This window comes from Marmota monax, unplaced genomic scaffold (genome assembly GCF_021218885.2).
Source record: "Marmota monax isolate L192 unplaced genomic scaffold, Marmota_monax_Labrador192_F-V1.1 WCK01_AAM20220418_F8-fsc00051, whole genome shotgun sequence".
Lineage (NCBI taxonomy): Eukaryota > Metazoa > Chordata > Mammalia > Rodentia > Sciuridae > Marmota > Marmota monax.
In genome coordinates this window covers 12,656,343-12,674,853 of record NW_026695202.1, presented here as the reverse complement: position 1 = coordinate 12,674,853, position 18,511 = coordinate 12,656,343, and the positions used below count along the sequence as shown (strand labels likewise).

The 18,511-nt window shown below is 52.3% G+C and overlaps 2 protein-coding genes and 1 non-coding gene across 10 annotated transcripts in view; 2 read left to right on the top strand and 1 right to left on the bottom strand.

Moving 5' to 3' along the window:
* The first annotated feature begins 3,108 nt into the window (after window positions 1–3,108).
* Window positions 3,109–3,236, top strand: LOC124083174 (small nucleolar RNA SNORA11). The gene has a single exon (XR_006848674.1). It is a non-coding gene; the product is annotated as a small nucleolar RNA SNORA11 (small nucleolar RNA).
* A 3,820-nt stretch (window positions 3,237–7,056) lies between these two features.
* Window positions 7,057–16,958, top strand: Chadl (chondroadherin like). Of its 7 annotated transcripts, XR_006848637.2 has the most exons (7): window positions 7,058–7,218; window positions 8,635–8,812; window positions 9,262–10,956; window positions 11,430–11,596; window positions 12,219–12,474; window positions 14,935–15,162; window positions 16,742–16,958. XR_006848637.2 is itself a non-coding variant. In XM_058574295.1 (6 exons), the coding sequence occupies exons 1-6, from the start codon at window positions 7,211–7,213 to the stop codon at window positions 12,743–12,745; spliced, it is 2,346 nt and encodes a 781-aa protein (XP_058430278.1). In that variant the 5' UTR covers window positions 7,057–7,210; the 3' UTR covers window positions 12,746–12,935. The 7 variants fall into 7 exon arrangements, 6 of the variants coding, with proteins under 6 accessions (XP_058430278.1, XP_046285665.1, XP_058430277.1 ...); XM_058574295.1 differs by lacking the exons at window positions 14,935–15,162; window positions 16,742–16,958 and adding an exon at window positions 12,704–12,935 and having other exon boundaries at window positions 7,057–7,218; XM_046429709.2 differs by having other exon boundaries at window positions 14,935–16,958.
* The window catches only part of L3mbtl2 (L3MBTL histone methyl-lysine binding protein 2), a 23,510-nt gene continuing 20,859 nt past the window's right edge, over window positions 15,861–18,511 (bottom strand). For both annotated transcript variants that reach the window (XM_046429712.2, XM_058574297.1), the window contains exons 15-17: window positions 18,119–18,184; window positions 16,816–16,932; window positions 15,861–16,347 (exon numbers count right to left, since the gene is read on the bottom strand). In XM_046429712.2, coding sequence (XP_046285668.1) covers window positions 16,235–16,347; window positions 16,816–16,932; window positions 18,119–18,184 — 296 coding nt within the window. In that variant the 3' untranslated portion in view covers window positions 15,861–16,234. The remainder of the gene's footprint in view (window positions 16,348–16,815; window positions 16,933–18,118; window positions 18,185–18,511) is intronic.

The following is an 18,511-nucleotide window of genomic DNA, read 5'->3' as shown; positions in this document are numbered from 1 at the left end:
GCTGGCTTGTAGTCAAGAGCCACTGGACCTGACTGGCAAGGTCACTTCAGAGATTTGGGCCCAACTGGCAAACCACACAGGATGTCAAGGCCATCTCCCTTGTGGTCCTTCACTCCACTGCCACATGTATGAGGATTCCCCAGCAGACCTTCCTTACCTCCTACCTTCACAGCAGACCTCGTGGGAGCCTGTGTTCCCCTGCAGGGGGCTTCCAAGAAAAGTTCCTCTCAAGGTTTCTTAGGCAGCGTTCCCTTTGGCTATCTCTTGGACAGCTTGTTGCTGGGAGGGAGGAGGCAGGCAGCTGACAAGAACAACTCAGGAGAAGTCTAGTTTGGCTTATGGTTTCAGAGGTCTCATTGCTCTTTCTCTGAGCCACAGGAAGACAGAACTTGAAGGGCATGTTGGAGGAAAGTTGCTCAGCTTTGGTGGCTATGAAGTAGGAGGGGGGATCCAGGGATAAAGTATATGTGATATACGTAGGCTAACATCCCGCATGACCCACTTCTCCAGCCATGTACCAACTGCCTACTTAATACTTAGTAATCCCTTCAAATCATTAATCCACTAAGTGGACTAATCCACTGATGAGGTTAGACCTCTCATAATCTGATCATTTCACCTGCATTAATAGGACCTTTCGAGGACACCTCATATCCAAACCATTAACAGGATGGTAGAGTTGCTGCCAGGGCCCTATGATATCTGCCCCCGCCCCACCCCGCCCTGAGCTTTGACTTCTTACTGGCGCCTGTTCTGAGCTCTAGAGCCATAGGCACTTCCCTTTTGAAATTCCCAGTTTGGTTAGGACACCAAGCCCTCAGTATAGGGACAGTAGGCAGTGGGGTGAGGAAAACAGTCTTGCTGTTCAAATTGGCCAAGATTCTCTGGCCTGGCTCTGACTGCTAGGTGGCATGGGCTAACCTCCCTAGGGCAATGTACCTACAGAGCTTTAGCTCAGACTATAACCAAAGATCTCATTTCACTCAGGACAAGCCATCAGTACCTGACTCCTAGAGCCTTCTCAGGAAGAATGCTGCTTGCTCTGAAGTGGAGGATTTTGACTTCCCTGGCCCCACATGACCAGTTCTAGGTGGAGAGAATAGCCTGGGTCTGTAATTTGCTTACTGTGGTCTCCTTTGGGATTTCCTCCAGACCATGATCCTGGGCCTGAAAGATCCTAACTGCCTAAGCCTGGGCAGCCTGGGACCATCCTTATGAAGGGTCTGCTGTGTACTCTTTACAGGAGACTCATCCCATAGACACAGGAGTAACAGCTACTCCAATTATTTTTTTTATGTGGATTTTTTTAACACCTCTATTTATTTTTATGTGGTGCTGAGGATCGAAGACAGTGCCTCACGAGATGTGCGAGGCAAGCGCTCTACCACTGAGACACAACCCCAGCCCCCAATGATGATTTTTTGAATGACCTACTGGGAATGGAACCCAGGGCATCACACGTGCTCGCCTACACAGCCCAGTCACCAAAGTCTAAAGCTTAGACCAGAAACCTGCCAGGAAACATGGTTAAGGGGGCTCTTAGTAGCACTTTTCCTATAGCAGGAACCTAGAAACTACTCATGGGCCAACATCAGAAAAATGTAAATGAGTGTAAAGCCACACAATGCAATGTTGTACAACAGTAAAGATGCACTAACTGCAGCCACCGGCACGGTATGAATAGTCAATAGCGATGTTGAGAAAAGAAAATAGTGTGATACCAATGGTTCAAAAACTAACAGCAGGGCTGGGGCTCAGAGGTAGAGGCTCGCCTAGCCTGTGTGAGGCACTGGGTTTGATTTTTCAGCACCACATAAAAATAAATAAAGGTGTTGTGTCCAACTACAACTTAAAATAGTAACAACATAGCTGGGTGTGGTGACACACACCTGTAATCCCAGTGGCTCAGGAGCCGGAGGCAGGAGGATCCTGAGTTCAAAGCCAGCCTCAGCAACAGCAAGGTGCTAAGCAACTCTGTGAGACCCTGTGTGTAAATAAAATACAAAATAGGGCTGGGAATGTGGCTCAGTAGTTGAGTGCCGCTGAGTTCAATCCCCAATATTAAAAAAAAAAAAGAAAAATAGGGCCAGACATATGGTTCAGTGCTTGAGTGCCCCTGCATTCAATCCCCGGTACCTGCCCCCAAGGGGAAAAACAAAAAAGTAAACCCAGGGTGGTGGCACAAGCCTGTATCCCAGCAACTCACGAGGGTAAATCAGGAGAATTGTCAAGTTTGAGGCCAGCCTCAGCAATTTAGTAAGGCCCTACACAACTTAGCAAGGGTCTGGGGTTGTGGCTCAGCGGTAGAGCACTCACCTAGCACACGCGGGCCCCTGAATTTGATCCTCAGCAGCACATAAAAATAAAACAAAGGTATTGAAGAAAAGTCTCTCAATAGATATAGAAAAGAGGCATTTGACAAAATTCAGCACCCTTTCATGAGAAAACAATACTGAGTGTAGAAGGAAATTAACATAAATATGAAAAAAAAAAACTTTTCCTCTAACAGCGTAAAGATGTCCACTCTCACCACTTTCTTTGAACGTAGTATAGAATTGGAAAGCCTAGCCAGAGCAAGGTTTAAGAAAGAAAAATAAAATCTATCCAAATCAGAAGGAAGATTTAAAATTATCTGTTTGCATATGACATGATCCATATATACAGAAAATCCCAGAGACACCATACAAAAAGCTGTTGGAAGGTGGGAGTGGTGACACATGCCTATAATCCCAGCTACTTGGAGGGCTGAGGCAGAATTGCAGACTCAAGGCCTGAACAACTTAAGTTATTGAGACCCAAGTTGAAGGCCAGCCTCAGCAACTTAATGAGGCCCTAAGCAACTTAAAAAATAAAAAGGTGCTGGGGATTTACCCCAATGACTAAACACTTTTTTGGGGGAAGGTACCAGGGATTGAACTCAGGGGTGCTCAACAAGAGCTATACCCTCAGCCCTATTTTTGTATTTTATTTAGATCCTCCTGTCTCAGCCTCCCGAGCAACTGGGATTACAGGCATGTGCCACTGTGCCTGGTGATAAAGCACTTCTCTATCATGTGCCAGACCCTGGGTTCAATACGCACTACTGTTAAAAAAATTCTAAAAAATTGTGGGGTGTGCTCAGAGCAGAGGGCCTGAAGAATACTTCTCTGTTTACAACACACCCAACAGGAATATGGGGTTATTGTGACAAGGGGCACAAAAATTGTGGTTTCCCTATGAACAAATGCCCTACATGTGTACCCTCCATGTGACTTTCAGACAGGACCAGTGAGACCATTTATTTATTCTTTTTTTTTTAAAGATACAGTGAGAGGGAGGGAGAGAGAGAGAGAGAATTTTTAATATTTATTTTTTTAGTTATTGGCGGACACACACCTTTGTTTGTATGTGGTGCTGAGGATCGAACGAACCCAGGCCGCACGCATGCCAGGCGAGCGCGCTACCACTTGAGCCACATCCCCAGCTCCCACCGACCATTTAGAGCCTGTCCAGTCCATGCATTGGTTGGCCTTGGGTGGTCCTAGAAATAAAGACTTTGAACCTCTCAAAAAAAAAAAAAGAAAGAAAGAAAATTACAAAAGCAACTTTTTTTGGTACCAGGGATTGAACTCAGAAGAGCTTAACCACTTAGCCACATCCCCAACTCCTTTTATTTTGAAACAGGATCTTGCTAAATTGCTTCAGGTCTCACTAAATTTCCAAGACTGGCCTTAAACTTGTCCTCCTGCCTCAGCCTCCTGAGTTGCTGGGATTACAGGCATGTTCCACCATGCCCAGCTTTTACCAAATTTTTTTTTTTTTTTTAGAGAAAGAGTTTTTCAATATTTATTTTTATTTTTTAGTTTTCGGCGAACACATCTTTGTTTGTATGTGGTGCTGAGGATCAAACCAGAGCCGCACACATGCCAGGCGAGCACACTACCACTTGAGCCACATCCCCAGCCCCTTACCAAAATTTTTTAAAAATAATAAATATAGGGCTGGGGCTCAGTGATAGAGCACTTTCCTAGCATGTGTGAGGCACTGGATTTGATCCTCAACACATGTATAAATAAATGAATAAAATAAATGTCCATCAACATCTAAAATTTTTTTTTAAATCAAAAAGCAAAGGAGAATTATTGAACTATTAGGAGACAGTGTAGGCTAGTATGTTTAAGGCCTTGGGATGAACAAATTTAGCTGTATTTAACCTTTTTTTTTTTTTTTTTTTTTTTTTTTACCAGGGATTGAACTCAGGGGCACTCAACCACTGAGCCACATCCCCAGCCCTGTTTTGTTTTTTATTTAGAGACAGGGTCTCACTGGTTGCTTAGGGCCTCATTTTTGCTGAGGCTGGCTTTGAATTCACGATCCTCCTGCCTCAGCCTTCCAAGGCACTGGGATTACAGGTGTGCACCATCATGCCAGCTGTATTTAACCTCTTGTTTGCCATTATTGTGGTATATTCACACTGTGGATTCTGTGCAGCAATGAGAATAGGTTTATATTTATCAAATGACATCATTAAAGGAGTAAAAAGGTAAGTCAGAGGGAAAATATATAATTTTATATATAAAATTCATATGTAGGGCTGGGGTTGTAGCTTAGTGATAGAGTACTTGCCTTGCATGTATGAGGCCCTGGGGTTTGATTCTCAGCACCATATAAAATAAATAAATAAAAATAAAGATATTATGTTCATCTACAACTAAAAAATTATTTAAAAAGAAAAACAAAAAATACAAAATTCATATGCAGAATATAGTTTCTACAAATAAAGGCAATTCAATAGAAAAATGAACAAAAGTTTTAAAAAGACACTTTGCACAGGTAATGGGAAAACATGTTTGATTTCATTAGTCTTCAGAGAAATGCACATTTAAACCACAATGAGATGCCATCCTCTCACTAGAATGGCTCACATTTGCCAGACAATACCAAGTGTTGGTGAGGATGTAGGGAGCTCTCATACACTGCTGGAGAATGTGCAAATTAGTACAACATTGAGAAACTGGTAATATCCATTGAAGCTGAAAATATGCATATCGTATCCACTTCTAGGCATATCTCAACAGAAATGGCCACGTACTTTCACTAAAGGACCACAAACATGCTGAGCAGCACTTTTCAAAATGCTTAGCCTAAATGACGCCCGTTGACAGTGGAATGGAAATGACTTGTCTAGTGAGATAGGAAGAAATCAGAAACGGAGAAGTCTGCCAGAGCAGACACTGTGAGATTTGCTAGTTTGTGATGATGATGAAAGACAGACCAACCTCCAGTTCAGCTGCATTTTCCTACCAGCAGCCATCATACTAGAGTACACCACTTTACTGCCTGCATCGGGGAAGAGTGTTCTCTTCTGTCCCAGCATATATATTTTTTATCGTTTTTTTTTTTTTTTTTAAGTGGACACAACACTGTTATTTAGTATTTGTTACTTGGTGCTGGGGATCGAACCCACTGCCTCACACATGCTAGGTAAGCGTCCTACCACTGAGTCCCAGCCCCAGGCGCTGTTGTGGTGTGTTTATGAGATGGAATGCTGGCATGCTATATAGAAAATGAAAACAGGAAAATAAAACTGGCTAGAGATATGAATGAATGTCACAAAGATACTATGAACCAGGCTTGGTGGCTCACAGTTGTAATCCCAGTGACTCAAAAGGCTGAGGCAGGAGGATTGTCAGTTTAAGGCCAGCCTGGGCAAAATAAAATGGGTTGGGGATTGGGGATGTAACTCAGTGGTAGTGGTAGAGTGCTCTTAGATTCAATCCCCAAATCCCCAGTACCAAAAACAAAACAATTGAGTAAAAATATTTAGGTGTAAAAGAATACACACTAGCCAAGCATGTTGCCACACACCTGTAATCCCGGTGACCTGGGGCTGAGGCTGGATAATCTCAAATTCAAGGACAGCCTGGGTAATTTAGGCAGAACTTGTTAAAAGAACTGGGGATATATGTAGCTCAGTGGTAAGCACCCCTGGGTTTAATCCCCAGTACCAAAAACAGAAAAGAGGAAAAAAAAAAAAAAGCAGCACACACTACAGTCTCACTGATGATGAATTTGTTGAGTTACAGTATGTTCAAGACTCAGGTTTAAAAAAAAAACTAAGCAAACTGATAAATTATACAATTGCATCAGAAACATGGGTCTGAAAAATCATAGGATACATAAATATTTGCTATAGTCTAGGTGTATTATTTCATTTTTAAAATGTACATATGGGCTGGGGATGTGGCTCAAGCAGTAGCGCGCTCTCCTGGCATGTGTGCGGCCCGGGTTCGATCCTCAGCACCACATACAAACAAAGATGTTGTGTCTGCCAAAAACTAAAAAATAAATATTAAAATTCTCTCTCTCTCTCCCCCTGCCCCCCTTAAAAAAAAGAAAGAAAATGTATGTGTGTATGGATATATATATATATATATATATATATACATATATATAGTGTATTAAAAATAAATAAAAGTAAAATGTACATGTACCTGCAAATACATGTATTTGGATATACTTTGTCACATTTTTTGTAACAGCAAAAATGTTGGCAGGAATAAAAATGTCTAAGATGAATGGATAAGTGAATTTGAGACTTTTATACAATGGAATACTATACAGCAGTCAAGATGAGTGGGCATGTCTCATCAACTTGAACAACTCCCAATAATTTGATGTTAAGTGAAAAAATAAATTTGCAGAATATTGTATATACAATATCAATATAAGCATATAAGCACAAACAGAAAGGAAGGGGTTAATCACTCTTGAGCACCAACTATGCACCAGGGGGCCTACCTCAGTTAGCCCCTACAGCAACCCTATAAACTAGTTAATAGTATTAGGTGTTTTTCAGAGGTCAGGAAACTGAGGTTCAGTGGGGTCCCACAGAGCCCAGAAGCAAGCCTAGAGCTGCTGACCCCATAGGCTGGCTCCTCATAGCCCGCTCCTCATAGCCCGCCCCTCTCAGGCAGCCCAAGGACCCAGACCTGGGCTTGCTCTGGGCAAGAGGCCCTGTAACTCCAGCCTCTGCTCCCACCCCTGCCCACAGCCTGGGGAAGCCCCAGCTGGGCTGGATTGCCGACAATGCCTCCCATTCAGCCCTGTCACTGCCGCCAGGCCTGCAGGCCAAGGAGGGGGTTCCTGCCAACATCCAGCCAGGGACAGGACTGTTGCTGGCCTTCCCCTTGTGCTGAGCCTCCGGTCTGGGCTGGCAGCTTGAGGCAGAATGGAGGGGTGAGTTTTTGGGCCCCCAGGGTGCAAGGCAGCCTTAGATCGGCTGAGTGGTTGCAGGAAAGTCCCCACTCTTCTCTGGGCCTCTGAGAGTCTGGCAGGCAGGGCCTCTGGGACGTTCCTGGGCCTGAGATTCAACAAGGGTCTCCCAGAGTTGGGTCCTGAGGAACAGTGGAGGGAACGCGGCTGCCCTGGTGCTCCTGGGGCTTGGTCCCTCCGCTGGGAGCAGTCCTGAGCCCTCCACCCTCTGCCAAAGGCCCCTCCCTGAGCCATAGCCTTTGCCACAAGCTCTGGAGAAGACCAGCAGCTCCAAGACGGGGTGGACCCTGGGACTCAAAGGGGACTAAAACAGTGACAGCAGAGACTGGGGAGGCCTGAAGGGCAGCAGCCTAGGCATCAGGAGAGGCCATCGGGAAACAAACAGAACAGAAAGAAGAGCTGGGCAAGTCAGGCGATGCAGAAGCAAAGAGGGGGCTCTGGGCAAAGCCATTCCCGGTATGGCATGGTGGGGGACCACAAGGAGGAGGGCAGGTTTCAGCTGCAGATCAGGAGTCAGGACTTCCACTAAAGACAGTAGGAAGATCTGGGGTGTTTTCAGCTGTGGGTGTCAGGGCCTCAACAGCATTCTGGAAAATTCCCTTTGGTTGCTGGGTGGTGAGTGGAGAAGAGGAGAAGCCAGAAGAGTCACGGTGGCAGCACTCAGAGCTGGGAAGGGGTCTGACGGCGGGTCGACAGAAGCATGGGTGGACAGAAGGATGGATGGACGGATGAATGGGTGGGCAGATGAGCAGGTACATCTTGCCCAGAGCACAATCCACAACTCACACCCTCGTCTCCCTCCCCCTGATCCAATCCTGGTCAGCTGAGGGCTACCAAGGTGAAGGGAGGACAGAGGGAAATAAACAAGACTCCTGAGCTGCCTGCTTGTGTGGCTCTGACCTGCCATACAAGGGCCACCCCAGGATCAGTCTCAGGCCCTACAACGCCTGGTCCTCCAGTCCTGCTGACACTTGAGCTAGGCCTGGGTCCCATTGGACTGCCAATCTGTCTTCTCAAGATGGGCGTCATTATGCCACTTGCTCCTGAGGAGCTGGCACCGTGTCTAAGAATGGGCTGCTCACCACAGCCTGGGGGCATACTGTGACCCCCAGACTCCTCCTCATGTTTGGCCTGTTGTCACTGAGCCTGTGGACAGAGAATCAAAAGGACCCACTGGGTTGACTTTCTGAGCCTTGGTTTCCTCCCATGTAAAACAAAGCCCATAACAGAATCTGCAATGCATGGGGTGAGGAAGAGGCCTAAAGGAGAAAGTCTCTGAGGGGTTCTGGGGCAGAAGCTGCTCAGTGGCTGGGGCTCTGAGATGGACAGTGTTGAGGACTCCACCCCTGTGGACAGCCACTCTCCCCCTGCTTCTCCCAGGCCCCAGAGCTCCACCCATGTCCCCTTGTTGCTGCCGCTGCTTCTGCTGCTGCCACTGGGTCCAGCATGGCAAATAGCTGCCCAACGCTGCCCACAGACCTGCATCTGTGACAATTCCAGGCTGCATGTTGCATGCCGGCACCAGAACCTTACTGAAGTTCCAAATACCATTCCTGAGGTCAGCAGGGCAGGAAATGGGCACAGGGTGGTTAGTTGGGCAGTGGAAGGAGCCTGGGTTGGGAGAGCTTGGCAAGGTATTTTTCTAGGCACCTCAGTCTTCTGTAAAATGGGAAGACTAGCAACCAATATCAGGGAGCTAATCTATTTTAAATCCTTACTGTGTGACTAGATTAAGTAGGTGGCTCATAGATAAACATCAAATCATTGCCAACCATGTGACAGACCTTGTGGGGTTAGCAAGGTGGGATGTAGTCCCTGCCTTATGGTAAAGAGTGAGTGTCAAGACACTGTGAAAGTGTCACAGTGGGATTATCAGTGGCTGGGGAGGAAGGCTTCCTGGAGGAAGGGTCAGGAAGCAGGATGAAGAGAAACGCGGGGAAGGTAAGGGGAGAGGAGTGTCCCCAGCCCTGCCCCTGTGCAGCTCAGCCTTGCTTCCCTCGCTCCCAGCTGACCCAGAGGCTGGACCTCCAGGGCAACATGCTGAAGGTGATCCCTCCAGCTGCCTTCCAAGCCCTGCCTTATCTCACCCATCTGGACCTGCGGCACTGTCAGGTGGAGCTGGTGGCCGAGGGCGCCTTCCGAGGCCTGGGCCGCCTGCTCCTCCTCAACCTGGGCTCCAACCGCCTGAGCTCGCTGCCCCAGGAGGCGCTGGACGGGCTGGGCTCGCTGAGGCGGCTGGAGCTGGAGCGGAACATGCTGGAGGAGCTGCGGCCTGGGACCTTCGGGGCCCTGGGCGCGCTGGCCACGCTGAACCTGGCCCACAACGCCCTGGTCTACCTGCCCGCCATGGCCTTCCAGGGGCTGCTGCGTGCCCGCTGGCTGCAGCTGTCACACAACGCGCTCAGCGTGCTGGCCCCCGAGGCCCTGGTGGGCCTGCCTGCCCTGCGCCGGCTCAGCCTGAACCACAATGAGCTCCAGGCCCTGCCCGGGGCCGCCTTGTCCCAGGCCCACGGCCTGGCCAGGCTGGAGCTGGGCCACAACCCTCTCACCTACACGGGCGAGGAGGACGGGCTGGCGCTGCCCGGCCTGCGGGAGCTGACGCTGGACCATGGCGCGCTGCAGGCCCTGGGCCCCCGGGCCTTCGCCCACTGCCCGCGCCTGCACACCCTGGACCTCCGAGGGAACCAGCTGGACACGCTGCCCGCGCTGCAGGGCCCGGGCCAGCTGCGCAGGCTGCGGCTGCAGGGCAACCCGCTGTGGTGCGGCTGCCAGGCACGGCCCCTGCTCGAGTGGCTGGCACGGGCGCGCGTGCGCTCGGACGGCGCGTGCAGAGGGCCGCGGCGGCTGCGAGGCGAGGCCCTGGACGCCCTGCGGCCCTCAGACCTGCGCTGCCCGGGAGATGCGGCCGAGGAAGAGGAAGAGGAGCTGGCAGGCACTGCGCCCCGAGCCCCTCCGCTCGCCCCGCGGGAGGAGGACGGGGCGGCCACGCCCTGCCCGCGCGCCTGCGTGTGCGCCGCGGAGTCCCGCCACAGCGGCTGTGAGGGCCGCGGCCTGCAGGCGGTGCCCCGCGGCTTTCCCAATGGCACTCAGCTCCTGGACCTGAGGCGGAACCACTTCCCGTCGGTGCCTCGAGCGGCCTTCCCTGGCCTGGGCCACCTGGTGTCGCTGCACTTGCAGCACTGCGGCATCACAGAGCTGGAAGCCGGCGCCTTGGCGGGGCTGGGCCGCCTGCTCTACCTCTACCTCTCTGACAACCAGCTCTCCGGGCTCAGCGCAGCCGCTCTGGAAGGGGCCCCCCACCTTGGCTACCTGTACCTGGAACGCAACCGCTTCCTGCAGGTGCCGGGGGCCGCCCTGCGCGCCCTGCCCAGCCTCTTCTCCCTGCACCTGCAGGACAACGCTGTGGACCACCTGGCACCTGGGGACCTGGCTGGGGTGCGGGCCCTGCGCTGGCTCTATTTGAGTGGAAACCGCATCACCCAAGTGTCCCCTGGGGCGCTGGGCACAGCTCGGGAGCTGGAGAAGCTTTACCTTGACAGGAACCAGCTGCGGGAGGTGCCCACTCGGGCCTTGGAGGGGCTGCCTGCCCTCCTGGAGCTGCAGCTCTCTGGGAATCCACTCAGGGCCCTGCAAGATGGGAACTTCCGGCCTGTGGGCAGGTCACTGCAGCACCTCTTCCTGAACAGCAGTGACCTGGAGCAGGTGGGCACCTGGTGTGTGACCAGGGAGGCAGCATGGGGCTATATGTGGCACACATTCACCCATCAGACATTTGCCTCCTTCAGTGCCAGGTTTTAGGCTCAGCATGGGGACCTGAGATAAACAGACAATTCACCCAGGTGGGGGTTATAAGCCAGGTGGAATTCAGTGCCACAAGCTAGAGGCCTGCCCAGGGAGGGCACTGCCAGGGCATGGAGGAGAGGAGGGAGGAATTTGGGTTTATCTAGGTTGAGAGTCCATGAGGCTTTCCTTTATGGGAGTTGGGGTTCAAGCTGTAGAAAGAACCATGAATTGGGCAACAGGGTGACTTGGGTTTTGACCAGCACTGACCTCCCAACCTGCGCCTCCTTGGGCTCCACAACCTCTCCTTTGCTAGGGAGGGTGGAGCTTCCCCCAGCTCAGGGGCAGGACAGGCCTGGCAGGAGCTCACACCAGGGCCTGGCACCTTCTTACAGATTTCTCCTGGAGCCTTCTCAGGCCTGGAGCTGGGGCTCCAGAGCCTGCACCTGCAGAAGAACCAGCTTCGGGCTCTGCCCGCCCTGCCCAATCTCAGGCAACTGGAGCTCATTGATCTCAGCGGCAATCCCTTTCACTGTGACTGCCAGCTTCTTCCGCTGCACAGGTAGGCACCCCACTCTGGACCCCCAGCCAGGGACCCACCAGCTGCTCTCAGTCAAGCCCCCAAGTGTCTCTGGGTACCATGTCAGTAAGGCTGATCAGCTGGCAGGGGCCAGAGTGGGCCCGGCCAGAGCAAGAAAGCATGTGCTCTTCTGGGATTAGGTATTCTCCCTGGGGAGGGCTTGGTGGACTTCTCTGAACCTCATTTCCTTCATCTATAAAGTGGAAATGATATTTGCCCTGCCTAGAGGACTAGGACCTACTCATTGTGTGTATTATCTTATTTAATTTTACATAATTACACAAGGAAGTAACAAGACTATGGAGGCAGGCAGACCTTGGCTTTGAGATTTTACCAACAAACTCAAGTCATATGACCTGTGTCCACCCGTGAAAAGGGATGAATATTTTATCTACCTCAACATGACCTCTGTAAGAATTCAGTTAAATTAGTTAGCAGAGCCCTTTGTAATTTACTGTTCTCATTCCGCTTTCATAGAGAAGGGGTCTGAGGCTTGAAGTGACTTTGAGGTCACTGATGGGTGAAGCTCTGAGCCAGGACTCTCAGAGGAGCTGCTGCCCCCAGGCTCACTGCCCAATTCCCCACCACTCCTCACTCTCCTCAGGAAGCTCCTGACTGCACATCAGCACAGTGGGCTCCTCGACCTCTCATCTCTCCTCAGGTGGCTAGCTGGGCTGAACCTGCGGGTGGGGGCCACCTGTGCCACCCCTCCCAGTGCCCGGGGCCAGCGAGTGAAGGCTGCAGCTGCTGTCTTCAGAACCTGCCCAGGCTGGGCTGCCAGGAAGACTAGGCGGACACCGACCTTCAGGCTTGGGGGCAGGAGGACCCCCATCAAGAGGAGACAGCAAGAAGCAGACAAGGTTGGCCTGGGGCTGGTGGGCCAGGTCCCAGGGCCTCAGGGCCATTAGATAGGGTTGTGTTAGCTCCCTGGGGGCTGCCACAACAAAGTACCAGGAACTGGGTGGCTTAGAATAACAGAAATGTGTCTGTTCTGGAGGCTAGAAGTTGGAAATCAAGGTGTTGGCAGACCACACTGTCCCTGAAGCCCTGAGTGGAAGGATTGGAAGGATCCTTTCTTGCTTCTTCTAGTTGCTGGTGGCCTGGGACATTCCGTGGCTGACAGTGGCATGATCCCACCAGCTTCCATCTTCACCCTATGTCCTGCCTCTTCTCATCAGCCTCTCTGTGTCTGTCTCTGCAAGTCCCCCTTTAGGAGTACCAGCCACATTGGAGCAGGGCCACCCTAAAAGGACCTCATTTTAATTCCATTACCTCTGTTAAGACCCTATTTCCAAATAAGTTCAGATTCTGAGTTACTAGAGGTTAAAGGCTCCAATGTATCTTTTTGGAGGAAACACAGTGAACCCATAACAGCTTTCCAGGGGCTGGGAGTGAGGAAGGACCCCCAGTGGTGGCTGAGCAAGATCTGCCTTAGAAGCCAGACCCAGAGCTAGTTTAGTGACTTAGCAATGTCAATCTCATGTGGCACCGACCTTCTTCCAGGCACTGTGCTATTCAACAGCATTGGTGCTTCTCCCAGAGTCAGCCCCAGCAGAGGCATGGGAGGGGCTGAGCTGGGCTCAGGAATGCAAGATCTGAAGAGTCCAACTCCAGGGCAGGGCCTCAGCCGAACGGGTCTGATGGCTTCAGCAAGAATCAGGACTTCAGACCATTTGATCCAGTCTTACAGGGAAATATTCCTAGGGCTAGCTGAGCAAGGTGGTGCACCCCTGTAATCCCAGTGGCTCAGGAGGCTGAGGCAAGACCGACAGTAAGTTCAAGGCCAGCCTCAGCAATTTAGTAAGACCCAGTATCAAAAATTAAAAAAAAAAAGGGCTGGGGATGTGGCTCAGTAGTGAAGCACCAGCTGGGTTAAAGCCCCAGTACCAATTCCTAGTGCCAGTGCTGGAGTTCTGGGTTATTTTAACAAATAGCAGTTTCTCCCCAGGATACAAAGGAATTGAAAGCTAAGGGCTCGACCCTGGCAGTGTTCAAGCTGGAGGTGTTCCCTGCTGAGGGCAGGAGGCTGCCGGTCTTTCTCCATTGAGACCCCAACATTTTGGTGTCTGGCACACAAAAGTGCTTTGACACGTTGATGGACGAGTGCCAGAGTACTGGGGGCAACTGGTGGGCCACACTGGGCTGTCCCTGCTGCTGTCACTTAGCATTGTAGATTTAAGCAACCAATTCACAAAACTTCACCTCAGAGTCACGTCATCGTGCCTCACAGGGTGACCATGAAGGCGAGTAGGCTGATCCTGCCCTTGGTCTTGTGCCTGGCATAGGAGGCTCTAATAAGACATGGTTATTCCCTTGCTGCCCTGCCTTTGAACAGGGTGGTCTTTCCAGGCTAGTCCTGGAAAGGCTGAGAGGTGCAGGGTGGTCCCCTACAGTGCTTGGTCTGATCTCTAGTGGTGGCCACAGGGGGCCGCAGGCAAGGGCAGCAGGGAGTGAGGAGGGTTTGGGGATGCTTCCCAGTCAGCAATCCATTGTTGAGACTCCGCGACCTTCAGTTCCACCCAAGGGCAAGTTGAGGCACATGGTTCATTCTGAGACTTGAGTAAAAATTTCCAGGTTGACACTTCCACCTGTGACAAGTCAGACAGACCCACAGCACCAGGAATGTGGGTCACACTCCTGGAGCCCAACTTTGTACCAGGCCTGAGCGAGGCACTAGGGACAGATAAGATCCAGGCTCCCTTTGGGGAACTTGTGGCCTTTGGGGAGGGGAACAGCAGAAATGTAGGGACACATCAGTATGTGGTTGTTATGGAGACGGGGCACTCGGCAGTGATGATAGATGACACTTACTCCCTGGCGGAGAAGTGTGAGCCAGTCCAGGGCCAAGTGACAGCCCAGCATGTCCTGCGGCTCTGCCCTCATCATGGAACTTCTAGGACACAGCTTCTTCATTCAGGAACTAAAGGTCAAATGGCATATAAGCCACTTGTCAGAAGCTCTTGGGTCAGAATAATGCCTAACTGCTAAGGATCCTGAGGAGATGAATTCTCTTCAGCTGGACTCCTGAGGGACAGCAGAGCCAAAGTGCACCCTGGGACACTCTTCCTCCCAATATCCTCCCGAGGGGCTGCTGTCACTGGCATGTCACCACCTGAGTCCTGGAGCTGGTGTGTGCTGAGGGCAGGAATGGCCGTTCTGAGCAGAGACCTGCCTGGTCTCTAGGCAGCCCAGCGGTCTTCCATTCTTAACCCATTTTCTTCTTGAGGAAATCAGGCTAGCCAACGGGCCACTTTCTGGGCATGTGTTGAACAGGGCTTTATCAAGGGGAAAAGAACCAAGTTCTCTCTGCATCTGTCCAGAAGTGCCCAGCCTGTGATGACTGATGCCTGCCCCATCTCAGGCACAGACCCGTTGTGGGTCCTGAGCCAGCCTAGTCTGCACACCTCAGCAAGCAGCTGACAGACCCGAGTCCAGGCTGCCTGCACAAGAGTCAAGAGCCATGCAGGCCCTGAAGGCAGCTGGACACAGCAGCACAGCTGCAGCCCTGGCAGGACAGAGGGACGCACATGGCACCATCCAACACACAGGTGGGAAGGAAAGGGCTGTTTCTACCCTGGGTTCCAGGATGCTACACGAGAGGCAGGACAGCTCAGTTTTGAGGGAGACTAACTGGGAGAAGCAAAAGCAGCTGGAAACTGGGCAGACACCAGGTGAACCTCTAGAGTGCAGTTTCCGAGGCCACTGGAATCAGGAATTAAAAGGACAATAAGAAAAGCGAGCTGGGAGACACACCCATTATACCTGCCTGTCCCCTACTCCAGGGGGTGCTGTGAAGGACGGGGAAGAGTGTCCTTGAAGGTTCATGGGCAGCAGTACCGGCCATACCCTAGGTCAAGGCCATACCAGACTTGGGTTAACAGTGGGGACAAAGAATGAAAATGTCAGGCGGATCCAACCCCAGCTAGAACCCGGGGCAGGCCAGGCACTGTGGGGGGGGGGCCCAAGGTAGGAGAGCTGAGCTCCCTGTTGCTGTCCCCAGCAGTAAGCAGCTTGGCCTCCACCCTGTCATCAAGTTGGCCCAGGCCACTGCAAGCCTCCCCCACTTTCCTTTTAGGAAATACGAACCAGAGAAGAGAGGTAAAGGCCATGACAGGTCACCAATGCCCGTTATCCTGGTCAGTGCTTCTCAGCTGCCTGCCACTGCACAGTCCCTCCAGTGCCTTCTGCTTGGTTTGATTTTAGGCAGAGCTGCTCCTGTCCCACTTCTGTCCCGGGGACCTTCCCATCAGAGCTGCTTCATAATTTTATTCTTGGGCAAACATACAGGCGGATCACACACTGTCTTGTCCCTCGTCTTCCAGTGTGATGGCAGCAGTGCCCACACCTGTTGGGGGCACAGCAGATTGGGCAGCAAGTGCACCAGCTTCAGAAGCCTGGGGCCACACAGGGAGTCACTCAGACCAGCTTGGGGCCTCAGGCATCCCCAGGCACACAGGCCTCCAGAGGAGGGTGGAGGCAAGAGGCGGGTCCTTCAGCAGGCAGCCTCCACATAAGAGGCAGGACATACACAAAAAAGGCTCAGTCTCCCATCTTAAGTGGGGTGGAAGGGTGGTGGCACAGGAGCCCCAGCCTCCCCTCTGTTCCATGGCCTGGGCTGGCTCAGTCATCAGTCTCTTGCTTGATGTTCTCGAGGGGGACAGGCAGCTCTGGACTAGGAGCCTTGTCAGGAGAAGCCATGTCCAGGTGCTCTTCCTTCACACACACAGCAATGACTAGAGGGAAGCAGAGAATGAGTGTGCAGGCCCAGGAAGGTTGACAAGGGACCTGGCTTCCTGCAGAGGGGGCCCCCAGGAGCCGGGGAGGCCACCTCTACCCTCCTGCTCACTTCCCAGAGGCTGCAGCAGAGAGGCCCAGGGTGCCAAGCACAGCCTGCCTGGACTGGGTGTGCCAGAGATACTGGCATCTGCCAGTCTGCCCCCACCCTGCCAAGTCCATCCAGTGGGCAGAGGTGCAGAGGTAGAGGGCGGGGCACCTGGCTGGACAGAGACTGGGCTTGGCTCAGAGTTGGGGGCGGGCGTTTGGGAAGTTCTACAGGCCCAGTGGTTCAAGGACTGCTTGGTGCCCAGAAAACTCTCTTCAAACTTGACTCTACTCTTCTGTGCCCAGGTGGGAAAGAAGAGGGGCCGCCTCTGAGCACGGAGCAGGCCGGCCCTGCCTTGATCTCGCCCGGCGGCTCTTACTCTCGTCAGGAATGGGCTCCGATGGGACCTTCCCCGCAGCCTGCAGGTCGTCCTCCAGCAGGGGCTTCTTGGACCCCTGTCTAAGGGGCCGAGTCTTGGTCGGCGGGATTCTTTTCCCTTTGAATAAAAATGGAATGAACTCAGCCTTAGGGTCATATCTATATGAGGCTTGCAGGGCTGGGTCTCGTCCAGAGGGGAAAGCGCCAGTTCAGGGCAAAGGGCCTGGCCTACAACTGATAGTCCTCCCCACTGGTTGGACGTCCCAAGGTCGGAGAGGTTTGCTCCAGTCGGGGATCACTACCACCTCCTTGGGGCCAAGGCTTGGGGCAGTCCCCGGCGTCAATCCCTCCACTAGTGACCTGCCACATCCCAGCCCTTACCATTCTGAATGGCACAGTGCCTCCTTCTATGCCCCATGTTTTTTCTTTTTCTTTTTGGGCTGCTGGGGATTGAACCCAGGACCTTGGGCATGCTAGGCAAGCACTCCACCAACTGAGCTACCTCCCCAGCCCATGTTTTCTTATTGTGGCACTGGGGACTGGACCCAGTGCCTGGCACATGCCAGGCCTGTGCCCTACTTCTACGCTGCATCCAGCCCTCTTCTTTATCTTACTGTGAGACAGGTGTCACTAAATTGTCAGGCTGGCCTTGAACTTGTGATTCTCCTCCTTCAGCCTCCTGAGCTGCGGGGATTACAGGTGTGCACCAGTGTGACGGCCCAAATCCCACTTGACATATACCATACCCTCACTCCTGCTCAGTCCTGCCCAGGACTAGTCCCTGTCTCAGCTCGTCCTGTTTAAGCACGTGTTCCTCTCCTTGTGGTGCCATGTTGAGGAAATCTACCACCTATCCCCAGGGCCTGCAGCTCTGAGGATGGCCCAGTCAGGGCTCAGGATCTATTCGGGGTGGGCCTAAAAGCCCGGTGGAGTCTGCCTGCCCACTCAGCAGCCCCCTGTGCTCCCCTCCACCAAGGGGGTCTTGAGAGGGCAACAATCTCAGGACAACGGTATCTATTTCCTCCTCTGCCTTTTTCTTAAGACCTAGCATCTGCAGGTGCCTCGAGGCATGCTGGGTTCCAGCTCTGCGCAGCGGGAATGGAGATGACCTTTCTAAGTACGATCTCTTGTTCTTTTTCCTCAGCGTCCTGACCACTGTCAGAGACTGAACTCCCTATTGATGCTCTGGGAGACACAGGGTGCAAGGCCCCTGGGCTGATAGGCAAGTGAGGAGAGGAGGGAACAGGAAGATGGCTGCGCGGGGCGGGTGGCCGCGAGAACAGGCCGGTTTGGGGCTTGCTTACTTTTCTTCCCAAACTGTTTCTTTTTCTTTTTTGTGGCTTCTTTGGCTTTCAAAGGTGTGGCTGGTTCTGTGATTGAAAGAAAGAGATGAGAAGAGAGCACTGGAGGATGCAGGGCACATCCTGAGGCCCCTGGTCCCCTCACACACAGGGCACCCCAAGGACGGCAGCCTCAGCTGGGTAGTGAGAACAGGGTGGGCCTGGGGAGGACCTGGGGAACAGCTGTCCCGGCTTCCCACCCTCGTCTCCAGGGCTGCTCAGGTGTCTGGGTGGTTTACCTGGGTGCACAAGGACCCGAGCCTATGACAGAGTGGGCAAGATGAAGGAAGGAGCTCTGCAGGCCGGAGGGAGGGGGGACAGAGAAGTCAGGAGAGGGGGGAGGCAGGGCTCTCTGTG

Coding starts and splice junctions, on each gene's coding strand:
- Chadl (XM_058574294.1), top strand. Junction 8,813..9,261: donor TTCCAAATACCATTCCTGAG/GTCAGCAGGGCA, acceptor CCTCGCTCCCAG/CTGACCCAGAGGCTGGACCT. Junction 10,957..11,429: donor ACAGCAGTGACCTGGAGCAG/GTGGGCACCTGG, acceptor ACCTTCTTACAG/ATTTCTCCTGGAGCCTTCTC.